Source organism: Gracilinanus agilis, chromosome 3 (genome assembly GCF_016433145.1).
Source record: "Gracilinanus agilis isolate LMUSP501 chromosome 3, AgileGrace, whole genome shotgun sequence".
Lineage (NCBI taxonomy): Eukaryota > Metazoa > Chordata > Mammalia > Didelphimorphia > Didelphidae > Gracilinanus > Gracilinanus agilis.
In genome coordinates, this window is record NC_058132.1 from 117081624 (window position 1) to 117095238 (window position 13615).

General features: G+C 34.2%; 1 protein-coding gene across 3 annotated transcripts in view; it reads left to right on the plus strand.

The window, feature by feature from the left end:
• The window catches only part of LRCH1 (leucine rich repeats and calponin homology domain containing 1), a 226324-nt gene that overhangs the window by 156015 nt on the left and 56694 nt on the right, over nt 1-13615 (plus strand). For all 3 annotated transcript variants that reach the window (XM_044668223.1, XM_044668222.1, XM_044668221.1), the window contains exons 5-9: nt 2133-2269; nt 3098-3225; nt 4836-4899; nt 9335-9440; nt 12061-12188. In XM_044668223.1, the coding sequence (XP_044524158.1) occupies nt 2133-2269; nt 3098-3225; nt 4836-4899; nt 9335-9440; nt 12061-12188 (563 nt within the window). The remainder of the gene's footprint in view (nt 1-2132; nt 2270-3097; nt 3226-4835; nt 4900-9334; nt 9441-12060; nt 12189-13615) is intronic.

Consider the following 13615-nt stretch of genomic DNA (forward strand, 5'->3'; position numbering starts at 1 on the left):
TAATGGACTGAAGATATAAAAGGCTACATTTTCAGATACTGAGTTTGGGGGAATTTGGTTTGCTTGACTTTTGTATACATGTTAATGAGGGCTTTTCTTTCCTTTTCATTTAGTAGGTAGTGGTACTTGTAGATGAGAGAACCTAGATAGGGAAAGCAAAACATAAAAAAGAAGAAAAAGAAAAGAGATAATTGAAGCATTTTTAAAAACATAAGAAGGAATGCCAGAATGAATATGGGATAATTATGGGCAATCAAAACAGCATTGAAAATTACATGTTAAACTTATTTTATGTTTAAAAAGAAAAACAAGCTATTCGTAATAGAATCTGCAATTTCATATATAATCCTCTTTTTCTATTCTATTATGTATATGGAATAGTCCATTTTATTTGTTATTTAAGGCTAAAAAATGTTTTAATTAAAAAAAACCCTATCTACCTTGTTCTAGTTTTTTTCTCCTTTGAATTCATAGGGCATGCATGCTGGCAAACTAATCTTTTTTAAAATCGTTTTTCATCTCCTTACTACTCTTTTGTTGAGAAACTTTTAATGACTTCCTAGTTCTTATCACATCAAGTCCAGATTTCTTTGCCTGACTTCAAGGACCTCTTTTAAGCTACCCTCATGATTTATAGGCAGCACAACTAATTTAACACACAACTTTCACTTTGGTCAGGGTAGTCTTTTTATTATCCTTAACTTCTATATCTTTAGTTACCCCTCCTCTTCCCAATGTCTCAATAAACTCTTCATTTTCCATTAGGTGCTGTGCTTGGATTTTAACTGCATGAAATATTATGGGGACAAAGGAACATCTTTTTAGCTTCTGTATTATTTCCCACCATTAGATTGTAAGCGCCTTGAAATTTCGCAGGAATTCTCCTTTTTCCCTTTATTTGTATCCCCAGAAGAAGTGACATATAAAGTAGGTGATTAATAAATATTTATTGACTGTTGACTATAATAAAACCTTCTCTGAGTGTTCCTACCCTAACTGATCTCTATCTTCCTTGAGTTCCTAAGTTTTTTAACCACACTCCTGCAATTAAATAAAAATTATATTGTTTATTGCTATTTTGTGTGTTAGTCTTGTCACCTCCAAATAGCTGAAAAGCTTATCTATGCAAATATATATGTTAGTTTTTAGGCTTCTGAAAACAAATTCCTTCATTTTGACATCTTCTTACTATTTTAATATAAAAAGATCTTCTCTGAATTATCCCTTTGCTTCATTTCATCAGTTCTCAAGGCAAAAGCAATACGTGTCAAACATGCATCTCATTTGTACTTCCTTTTCATGTGATGGTTATGATTTGTGTTAGCTCCATGGGTGTTAGTTCCCAAACATCACCTGTTGTAATTCTTAGAAGCCTGACATTACTTAGCCATCTTTTTCTTATACGAAATAGATTTGATGTTGTTCCCAGCAGCTGCCAATGTTAGTAGTCCAGTTGGCTTGAATACTTGAAATTACTGAGTGTTTACTATATCACTTGGTGGGAATTATAAGCTAAATATAAGGTTATGCTTCCTTATATTGCTATAGAAGGAGTTCCCAAAAGTAAAACGAGAAAACCTCACTAATTTAAAATTACATGGGATTGAAGGAGGGGAGCAGGTTTAAAATTATGAAATATACAATGTGAAAAAATACAGTTTTATTACATTTTAATGTTGTGTACTGTCACAAACTAATTGCCACTGTATTGCCCACTTTTGACTCTGCCAAACCCAATTTAATTAATAGAGAAAATTTGTCTCTAATTAGCACTTTATTTATATGTCATCCTGTTGCTTAAACACGGAAATAAAAATAGTCATCTTCTAATCTTTTTTATATGATATTTTTGTGGAGCAAACCTTTTTGGGGGAGTAGTACAGAGGTAAGTTATAATCTGTTACTTGTCCATCTGCCACAGTTCTAAATTAGTCAACTTTAAACTAATGAGGTTTCTACTTTATTCAGATAGTGTTCATACATGTTACAGGTTTTGTGTACTATCGACTTTGAAAAGAAACTTAAAAATTTGGTTATGTTGTGAAATCATTTTTCTTCCTCCAAAGACAAATATTCTTGACTTTTAATCATACAATTCTTTTGTTCTTGTTTGTTGGTCTCTTTGTTTTTAGAACTTGTAGATCTTCCCTTGGTAAAATTTGACTTTTCCTGCAATAAAGTGCTCGTGATTCCGATTTGTTTTAGAGAAATGAAGCAGCTGCAAGTGTTATTGCTTGAGAATAATCCCCTTCAGTCCCCTCCAGCACAGGTGAGATGGCTTATAGTATATAGATGGGGAAGTAAAGCTCTTTGGCAATAATGTCATTCTCAAACCTTTTTCTTTATTTTTGTCTTTCAAGAGAATTAACCCATTTCTTGTTTTCTATGAACTACAAAGCAAACTTTTAAGTAGCTCTCTGGAAATGGGTATAATGTTAGCTACTTCAACATAATGGAAATTAGACTAGAATCATCTCATCTAAATTGGGATTTGGAAATAAGGAAACTGAGGGCTGAAAAAGTCACTTAGGTTAGGGAGTAACAGAACCTCGATTCAAATTTATGGCCTTAGACTTGGAGAGAATAAAGCTCAGATATTGAAAAGTGTGCATGAGAACAGGATGAAGAATGTCCATTTACCTTCAGATAAGTAACCAAGGAAACAGTTGCAATTTAATCTTTTTAAAGGGATTCTATACCTTGTCAAGATTCCTCTCCCGCAAACTCCCAGTCTTCAGGATTTTATTATACTGTCTTAGCAAGTTTTCAAATAATCTTTGACCCTCTTTTTAACTAGAAATATCATGCTAAGCTTTCTTTTTGACATTTATATGCATTTTTCAGAGTGCTGCTTTTTTAGAGGTTTGCAAATCATCATGGGAAAACTCAGACATTATTTGGACTTGATTTTCTTTAGCAATTATTTAGGAGACCATTTTATGGAATTGTAATGGATTTTACAGGGGTCACATTTGGAGTCCATAGGATTGGTGATATTTAGAATGAAATGCAAGTAGAAGTACTTAGTTCCAGAAAATAAAACATATGAATGTATCTTCACATTTTTCCATTTAAAAGTTTATTAATTTCTTAATAGATTTGTACAAAGGGAAAAGTGCACATATTCAAGTATCTGAGCATACAGGCCTGTCAGATTAAATCAACAGACTCACTTTATCTTCATACTATGGAAAGACCAAATTTACAACAGCATGTGGAAGAAAGGTGAGTCCTACAAGCTTTTGACTCTTGTTCAAAGAGGCACTTAAAGCCTCTTTATCTAAGCTACGTAAATGTCGTTCCCAACTTTAAGTGACCTCCATGCAATTTATTCTCTTCCCTTGGCTGTTTTACATTTGTAATTTTGAATATTCAGTAGTTTTGGAAGTACAGCATAGAAAGGTTATGAAAATACAATAACTTTTTTGAAGTTATTAGAGATCTGGGCTAAGATATATAATATACACATATATATATAATTTTTAAGCCCTTACCTTCCATCTTAGAATCGGTACTGTGTATTGGCTCCAAGGCAGAAGAGTGGTAAGGGCTAGGTAATGGGGGTCAAGTGACTTGCCCAGGATCACACAGCTAGGAAGTATTTGAGGCCAGATTTGAACCCAGGACACCCCCCACCCCCACCCTCCATCTTGAGGCCTGGCTCTCAATCTACTCAGTATATCTAGCTGCCCCCGTAATTTGTTTTTCAGATAAACTAATATAGCAAATGAGTGAGTGAAAATCGTTAAGAAAAAATGGTAGGCTTTCTAGGCTGTAGCATATAATATACAATGGGTAGTTTATTGTATTTTAAAAGTCCTTTTTAAAACTTAGAAATTTTCCTTTTTAGAAAGGAAACATTTGTAATCTTTTGCTTAACTCATTGAAAAATCTTTAGACTTCCTCTTAGAAATACTTTTACCTTCAGTTTTTCTCAATTTTTCCAATAAATGTTTTTTAAACTGCTTTCATTACTCAGATCTCATTTAGAAAAAAGTAGAAGAAAAACATATGATTGATCACATGGTTCAATGGGTATATAATTGGAGATTTTGACTTTAAATGATCACTCTATTGCAAATATTAATAATATGATATTAGGTTTTGAATAATGGCATGGGTATAACCCAGTGGAATTGCTCATCAGCTCCAGGAGGGGAGAGGGAAAAAGAGAGATAAAGAACATGAATCATGTAACCATGGAAAAACATTCTAAATTAATTAATTAATTTGAAGATTTAAAAAATCTATTCACCCTAAAAAAAATAGGTCATTGATTTTTACCAAGTCTGGACATATGGTTATAGAATTGTTTAAAGTAATTATTTTATAACTCCAAATTGTGGATGGCATGGGGAAATAGCCTCTTTGGTATATACCACTTTATTGGAACATAAAAATGATAAAATTTATAACCTTAAAAAGGAAACTGTACTGAGTCTAATATCATGTCCTTAGACAATAGTGAAAATCCCTGAAAAGCTAACTAGAAGAATTGGCAAGCCATTATTTTTCTCCTATCAGCCCCAATTAAAATTTTAATTAGATTCATGTCCCAATTTCATTAATTCTAGTCCAATTGATTAAGCTCCATCCATAAAAGGACAGTATCTTAATAATTATATCTCTCTTGGCCACCAAGCATATTGCTTTGTAAACTGTATAGGTATTGTGTGTTAGATAAATATTTATTGGATAGAATGTTAGTTCCCAAGTAATTTCTTAAGATAACATATTTAAGACAAATCATAATCACACTGAAAGTTGATGTATTTTTTGACATGAATTTTGTGGTATGTTTTATTTCAATTCAATATTGATGACATCTATACCAGCAAGAAAGATTCTGATTCAGGAGTTGGAAGTGATAATGGAGATAAACGTTTATCTGCCACTGAGGTAATTCAGTTAACTGCTGCTTTGGGGGGATTATACTTTCAGTTACAGTACAACTTATTTGTTTCACACGTATCCGTATGTTATTTCCTTGACCATAGTGTGAAATTTTTAAGTACAGACACTCTGACTTCTGTTTTACATTCTCTTCTACATTTCCTTCCATGCCCAATATATGCCCTGTACATAGATAAAACAATAATAGATCAGAAAAAGTTAAGAACAAAGTCTACTTTGTTCTAGGCACCGTGATGCTTAATACTTGTTGACATTTGACCAAAAGGTATATAAAAACTTAAAAGATTTAAAAAAGCATTAGGAGAGAGGAGAGAGAGAGATTGATTGAGACTGATTCATGGAATGTGCATGCTATTGCAGTTTACTCATAATGCATCTTAATTAATCATGATTTAAGACCAAATTTTTATTTCCTGTGATCTTGGGATTGGGTTCCTTTAAAATATCATGATAAAATATTAAAGTTTTATAAAAGAAGCGATATTAATACTGTAGCCTCCTCTAATAGTTATATATAGCCTTCCATTGACACATTTTATTATCTTATTTATAATCTGTTAGCATCTGGAAAAGCTTTTAGTAAAATACGATAAAAGTAGATCTCTACTGTTCCATCCCTAGGGGGGAAATCCTTCATAAAGTGATCTCCCAACACTTTTATCATTTTTATTTCTTAACTTTGAACTTCCTCAATATGGTGAGACTTTTTGAGTAATACCAAGGCCAGGATGGAGCATATGATTTTTGAGGCAGTTTCTTTTGAGTCATATAGAAAGGACATATTATTACATCTTGTGAAATGATGCATTTATGTTTTATTCCCACTCCCATCAGCTCTTGCTGTTCTCTCCCTTTTTCCCCTCTCTCTCTCTTCTTTTTCCCCCTGTCTCTCTCCCCTCCCTCCCTCTTCTCTTCTTATTTACTTCCTCTCCCTCCCCTCCTCTCTCCCTCCCAGTCCCTTTCTTCACTCTCTCTCTACTGTTTTCTCTTTTCTTTCATTTTTAAATACCTGTGGCATTCAGTGAAAGCGTCTTTTCTGCATTTCTTTATTCTTGAGTTTTAATCCAGATAGGGTTTTAGATTTAATTCTGCAGAAAAGGTTTTATAAGATGCCATTCTTTACTAAGTTAAGACATAATAAAACTTTACTAGTTTAGACTCATTGGAAAAGGGTAGTAGGCAAAAGAAAAAGCTAATAGGGTATGTGGTGAAGCTGAATTAGGAAAATTTCTGAAGTTTAATATTTTAAAGAAATATAGTTTTATAGCTTTCAAATGTCCCAAAGGTTATTTTTATATTTCAATTGGATATGCTTTAATGAACTATTTGCAATATATATATATATATTTGCAAACACTACAAAAGGACTTTTAAAAATTGTGTTTTCTCTCAACTCTCTTGCTTAATTATAACAGTATCAATTTTTTTCAGAAATACTGTGTACAAAGGTAAATATCTATATTCAGTATAACAGACCTGACATTTAGAAGTTCAAATGAATGTCAAATTTACATACCATTTAAGTTTTACTTTGTAAGATATCTGCCTTATTCATGAATTCTGCTGACCTATAGGGTGTCTGCTATACTTTCTTTCTCCCATTTCAATTTGGCATGAATTTTTGCTTCTCAAAATTATGCTGTTTTTCACATTTTCCCCAATAAGAAATTGGCCTTAAATCTTGGATTGATGCTATCTAAGCCATTCTTTTATAAAATGACTATAGATTATTGTTTGGTGTAATTCTCTAAATGTTGGTGTTTTTTTTTAAAGTTGTGCTCTATTTAGAAAGCATTTTAAGTGGTACCCGGTACACTGCCATATAATATTAGGTCCTTTGCAATTATTGTTTGCTGATGATATTAACCAGCTTGTTGCTTTATCATGTATATGGACTTGGAAAGTCTATATGGGACAGCAGTTCAGTTTTTTAAAAGCACTGTACTGAGGACCTCTAATGATGGCAGTCCTACTTTTTGATTGCACAATTTTATAACTACTTTACACCCCTCTTTGGGAAACATTTTAAGTTAGCTTCTTTTTATTAACCCAAACCATTTAAAATTCCTTATAGTTTCAGACCCTATTATCATACTTTCTTTCCTAGTTAACTTTTCTTGTTCTCTTGCAGATGTTTAAGGTTGTGTAATTAGTTATATACTCTTGACTATTTGGGTAACCCCCCAACTCAATCCTTAATTGATTGACTTCTCCTTACTTTCATTTTTTTCCATTTAAATTCCTATTTAACATAGTGGGTAGTCTTCCTCTAGTTGTTTTTTTCTTTTAAACTTTCATCCCTCCTCTTGAAATTATAAGAAATATATTTCTTACATGTTTAAGGAATAATGTGTTATCATGTATAATATAATTTTCTGAAATGTCCTTAAAAATTTTAATTGTGCTTTTGCTTCAGAATTAACTGTTACTAATTATTATATACCTGCCTATAAAAAGAACTATAATCTCTAGTCATGTAGAAATGCATTTAGAAAGCATTAGGAAGCATCTAGATTATGCTTTCTAAAGTCATATTTGTATTTAAATTTGTTCATAAAATATTATTCAAAATGCCAAATTAAATTTTAGAATTTGCTTATTGTAAATCAATCTGCAATTTTAAAAGAAAAGCGACTGTCTTATTCTAATGCAGTGACTATTTTCTTATATGTGTATCTTGTCAACTTTACTAAAAATGTAAGGCCAAGTGGAGGAAATGGAGAGGTTTTTCTCCCCCCAAAAAAAACATACAGACACCTTCCTACTTCTGCTGCTCACCATTCACTGGGTCTCAATAACCTTGGCAGTACTGCAGAACTTAGTTTTATAATAATAAAGTTTACAGACTTCTCCCATGTTATCTAGAAAGGAAATTGCTCTCTAGTCATCTCTCTTGTCTTGTTGTTTGAAGAATAACTCCTTATTCTCTTACTTTGGCTGTGCTTTCTAGTTATTGGTTTAATACCTTGCTTTAAGGAAATGAAAACTAATTCTTTCCAAATTGATACTGTGCACATATTAAATGTTCAATAAATATTTGATGAATGAGTCATATTTTTAAATGATGATTTTTTACAATAACTAGTAATACAAATTTTAAAAATTAATAAAATGGAGGCAGCTAGATGGTTCAGTAGATAGAAAGCCAAGCCTGGAGAGGGGTGGTCCCTAGTTCAATTCTGACCCAAGTCACATCCTAGCTCTGTGACCCTGGGAAAGTCACTTAACCCCCACTCTTCTGCCTTAGAACAGATATTTATTAGTGATTCTAAGACAGAAAGTAAGAGTTTTGTTGTTTTTTTAAAACCATTAAATCACAATAGCCAAAAATAATTTGCAAGAATTAAGTTCATGCCATAGTTAATTTTTGTTTCTATTTGAAAACTTGGATTTGAAAACCAGTATGGTTGCTATTTCCCAAGAATTTGTCAATCCATTCTTTAACTTTAAAAAAATAAGCCTATTCTGTTTTTGCAAGGATCTCATATCACCACCATGCCAAGTAGATAGCGTAAATTGCTGTGTCCTGGTAGGCAAGCTTCTGGTGATGATCCCCTTCACGTAAGGCAAGGTGGATCCTTGGATGATGAGAAATGTGTAGTCTGTTGCTAGGACCATACTCTAAGCCAGTGGTTCCCAAACTTTTTTGGCTTACTGCCCCCTTTCCAGAAAAAATATTACTTAGCATCCTTGGAAATTAAGTTTTTTTAATTTTAATAGCAATTAATAGGAAAGATAAATGCACCTGTGGCCATCACCACTCACCTGGATCACTGCAGCACCCACCAGGGGGCAGTGGTGCCCACTTTGGGAATCACTGCTCTAACTTAAGCCTCTCTAGCATGGTAATACCTTATAGACTTCTGTCTTAGCCTTTGACAGCCCAGTTTCACCTTTATGACAATTATAGCATTAGGATAGAATGTCAGTATAAGAAAGGGAAGAAAAGAATTTTGCTTTTTTCCAAAGAAGACAGGATATTTCCTCTCTAAAGAACCACACTGTTTGGTTTCTGTTGGTTTTTTAAATTACCTTCACATGATTTTATGCTAGCAGGAAACTATTGTAAAGCTCAATTGCAGGTTGTTCATTACAAAGTATTCCAAAATCAGATGGGTCGGTTCTACCCTTTAAATACAAGACAACCATTACTCTCCTACTGCTTGTAATTTTTTAGTTTAGAGTTCACCCAATCAATAAAGAAACACATGCCAACCTAAGGTTTGATCTGAATAATTATGGTTGCTACATAACAGCTGCTAAGTGGCAAAACTAGGATTTAATTCATTCTCTTCCTAATTCGGTTCTTTCTTCCATTTTATCAAAGTGCCTCATTTAAAGTGGCAAATTTTCTATAACTACCTCTTGAATGATTTTAATATTTTTCCACAAATGACATAGTTAAACTACTCTTTTTTAGCCTTCTGATGAAGATACTGTCAGCCTTAATGCACCAATGTCAAATATCATGGAAGAAGAGCAGATTGTAAAGGAAGATTCATGTCATCGCCTTAGCCCAGTCAAAGGTATGAGAGGATGAAGGGGGAAAACAAGGAGGAATCCAAGGACAGGCAGGTGCCAGTGAAAGAAGAGTCTGGTTCATGAATCAGATGACTGCAGTTGAAATCCCACCTCAGACCCAAAAGGGTTGAGAGCCCTCAGCTAGTCAGTCAATCTCTTGAGACTCAGGATAAGTCTATAAATTGAAGAGAAGGTACTGATCTGCATTGGTAGAAGTTTCTTTACTAGGAGTTTCCTACACCACTTAAATCAGGGGTTAAATTTTTTAAACCGAGAAGACAAAGTGTAGTTTTCTGTCTTAAATATAGATAAATATTTTTAAATATTTCTTGTTTCTTATAAATGTTTCTTATAAGCAGCTACTAATCTAAAAGTGTGTCAGTTCCCTTCATTTTTACTACCAGTTTTCTCTGAGGAAAAAGCCAACTTACAAAAAGGATTCAAGCTTTTTTAGTTAGAGTCAGAGAATGTTTCATTTTGCTTACTTCCAAATCCTTGAATTTATGACTGGATCCAAGCTGATCATCTTTATGTGAGTGAACAGGGTTGGGGAGATGAAGGGGGTTTTTTGGTTATAGTGCCTCATGGAATGACCCAAAACTACTCAAAAGAAGACTAGTTTTAAGGATGTCCACTTTTACCTGGATTCGTGCTTGTCATTTGCCTGTCTCTACCCCTTTATGCTCCATAGTCTAGACATAGAAGAAGTGCTTGTACAGATGACCATTGCACAAAGGATCAAAGATGCGAAGTCCATCTACTCCAGTCCCTTCATTTATAGATAAGAAAACTGAGGCCCAGAGAGGTGACTTATCAAGCTCACACAACTAAGAAGTGACAGAGATATTTGAATGTAGGTCCTTTTACTCCAAAGCCAAATTTCTTTGGATCTTGCTTGTCTTGAAGAGAAACACCTCTTTAATAGAGAATTTGAGGAATGATTCAATGGAGATGACCCTGACACATACATTTGGGGAATCTTAAGACTGTTGCATCTAGCCTGTATTTGTAAATAGCACCCAATTTGTGACAAATCCTTTGGTTTTTAGTTATTTCTAGTGGTTCCTGGCTTTAAATCTTGCAAGTGAGAGGAGTGGGGTTATAGGAGAACTTTAGATTTCCTTTTGCTCTAATTTCCAGGTCAGACTGGAACATCATACAGATTTATGTAATTTAGTATTTCCTGCCTCTTCCCATATTCCTTAATTGGCTCTCAATAACGGGTGATGTGGCTTACAATAAATAGTCTCTCCAAATGAATAATTCTTTTCCCTGCTGGACTGACCTGAACTATATTTCCCTGGCACCTAATGCTGTTACTACACAAGAGTGCAAGGTTAATCAATATTTCTTGAATCAATGAAGTGTGAGTTCCAGTCCCAGCTCAGCCATTAATTACCTATCTGTCATTTGACAAATCACTCAAACTATCTGAGCCTTAGCTTCCTTATCTGCAAGGTGAGGGGATTGGAATAAATGCCCTTATAGCTCTAAATTTCTTTGATACTATTATTATCATTGGATATGAGTGACCTCTTTGGGGACACATAAATTTAGATGCTTAGTGTCCTAGAATCCATTCCTGACCTGGATAGGAATTTTACACAAGTTTCAGATGGAAGTATTTGGATTTTTGCTCTTCTAATTAATGACTTTCAAATAGACATACTAAAATAGATGCTTTTCAGTTTTTATATGGCTAAGTAATTACTTGGAATATATCAGTTTATAGCATGAGTTAGCATGAGCTGATTAATATATAATTTTGATCGGCACTCAATTTCTTTAGCACTTCTAAAAGGTGTCCAAAATGGGACATTCATTTAGGCCAGAATCCTCCATGACTTATTCTGTGGTGTCACTTCATAAATTTAGTTTGCAAGTACCCAAAAGATTGATTTATCCACTTTACTTGCTGCAATTAATGTATTCTGCCTTCAAGTGGCAATGGCACATCCTTCATTTTGTCTGAATAATTAACATTTAACCCCATTTTCTTGACATTCCAGTTAGAAATATGAATTTTGCACATCCTGATAAAAATGTTACTATAAAACAACTAAATAGAAAAGTAGATAATCTTATCAAACAAAATTTCTGACAAGTAAGGAATGGTTTGATATCTTTCTCATTCATTTATTGTTATTAATTACAACCTTAGTATCATTCCTTAAACCTACTGAGAGTGTTCTTTTTCACTCACTGATTTCTGTCTTACAGTCAGATTCCTTTAGAATTAATTAATTAGTATGTAGCTCAAGACTCTAGCCTAATTTTGCATTTAAAAAATGAATTTTCTCCAGAAAACCACACACATTCTATTCATCCATCTTTCAGTTCATTAAAAATGGCCTTCATTTTCTGTTACTCTTTGGATAAGCTCCAAACACTGTTCCCTTTAACTCCCCTGTTTCCTTCTCTGCCATTCAGCCATGCAAGAAGTAGAGACACAGGCATCATTTTAAAATCCAATTTACAGCTCTCTACTTCTCTTTTCTGTTGTCTATTTTAGCCACTATATCCTTTGAATTTTAGAAGCCAAGTTTTTAGATAAATGTGAATTGTCTTAGTAGTGGTCCTGTGTCTGATAATTTTTTTTATCTTTTCTCTTTATTTTCTCATCAGGGGAATTTCATCAGGAATTTCATCAAGAGCCTTCCCTTTTGACTGACAATAATAACTCAGGAGAAGAAAGAGAACAGTTCACAGATGAAACTGATGCCCTGTCTACTAAATTTATTAGCTATATCAAGGCAGGTTTTAAAATCATTCTAATAAACTTAATTGTCAACAAAAATAGTCAACTGAACATAAAAAACAAGGCAGGATTATTGTAACAGGCTAAAACCAGGAATGTGCTGGTAATTGGCTTACCAGGAAAAAAAATTCCACTTTTATGTTTAATCTGCATTTTTCATATTTTCTCCATTATTTTCTTAAGTCCAACTAATTGACAAAAGAATAAATCAAACCCTGATTTGTAGGTTTGCTGAATTCCAAAGTGAAAATGTTCACTCTAAAAATTTAGCAATTAGTTATTGTGAACCAGTATGAAGTGAGGTAACTCCCACATTCTTTTTTTTTAAGTCCTTGCCTTCTGTCTTAGAATAAATATTAAATATTTGTTCCAAGACAAAAGAGCATACCTTTGACCCAACAACACCACTACTGGATCTGAAACTGTAATAATAAAAAAGGGCCAGAAGTGGATGTTACATAGAAGGGAGATAGAGAAAGTCTATGTGATGAGTCTTTCTTCCAGTTCTCCCCTGGGGCCGAGTATACACTGGGAGACTTTCAGGGGGTGTCACCCCAAAAATGTGTAACCTGGATGGTCATGGTGCTCCTCAGGAGTTGGGGCAAGGCTTCCCTATAAGAGGAGGTATGTGGTACCCTAATCTGATCCTGAATAAAGACGAGGTTCACACAAACCTCCCCCCAATCAGTTAATTTCACAACGGGTGGTCTGGCTTCAAGATGGAGGCAGCCAAACCAAGCTGTGGTTCCCCTCTCCCTTGTCTCTTAGGCACTCTGGAACACTACTGTTGAATGGCTTTTTATTATTTGCAAAATCAGGGATTGGGGAAAAGGGTAAAGGGCAGAGGGATTTTGGGGTGCCCTCTTCACTGTTCCTATGGGGTCCATCACTTAGGTGGGAACCATAGTGGTTCCCACTCCTAAGCATCTCCCCTCACCCCTTCTCCTTCTATTTCTATTTTACTGTCTCTATCCTTTTCTATAATTATAAGTTTTGACTGAAAGGGGTCTCTCAGCAAGGTTGGGTAAATGGGTGAAGGAGACTAAGTGATTGCTCCCAAAATGGAGTCCAAACTTAGCTGAATCGATGGTTGAAGTCTTGATGGGTGAGATGTGATGGAATGGCTTTGACCACGGAATCAGGATTTCAATTTCCAAAAGCAAGATCCTCAGGAAGCCCTCAGGACTGGATCCAAGCTGGGATGTCCTCCTCCTCCCTCTTCCCAGTCCTTTGCCCCAAGACCTCTCCTACTCTCCTCTTCCCCTGGAGAAATTCCCAGAATCCTCTGTGTCTCAGCTGTCAGCAATTGCCTTCTCTGGCTCCTCTGCATCAAAACCTATATATATATATATATATATATATATATATATATATATATAGATAGATAGATAGATAGATAGATAGATAGATATAGATATAGGT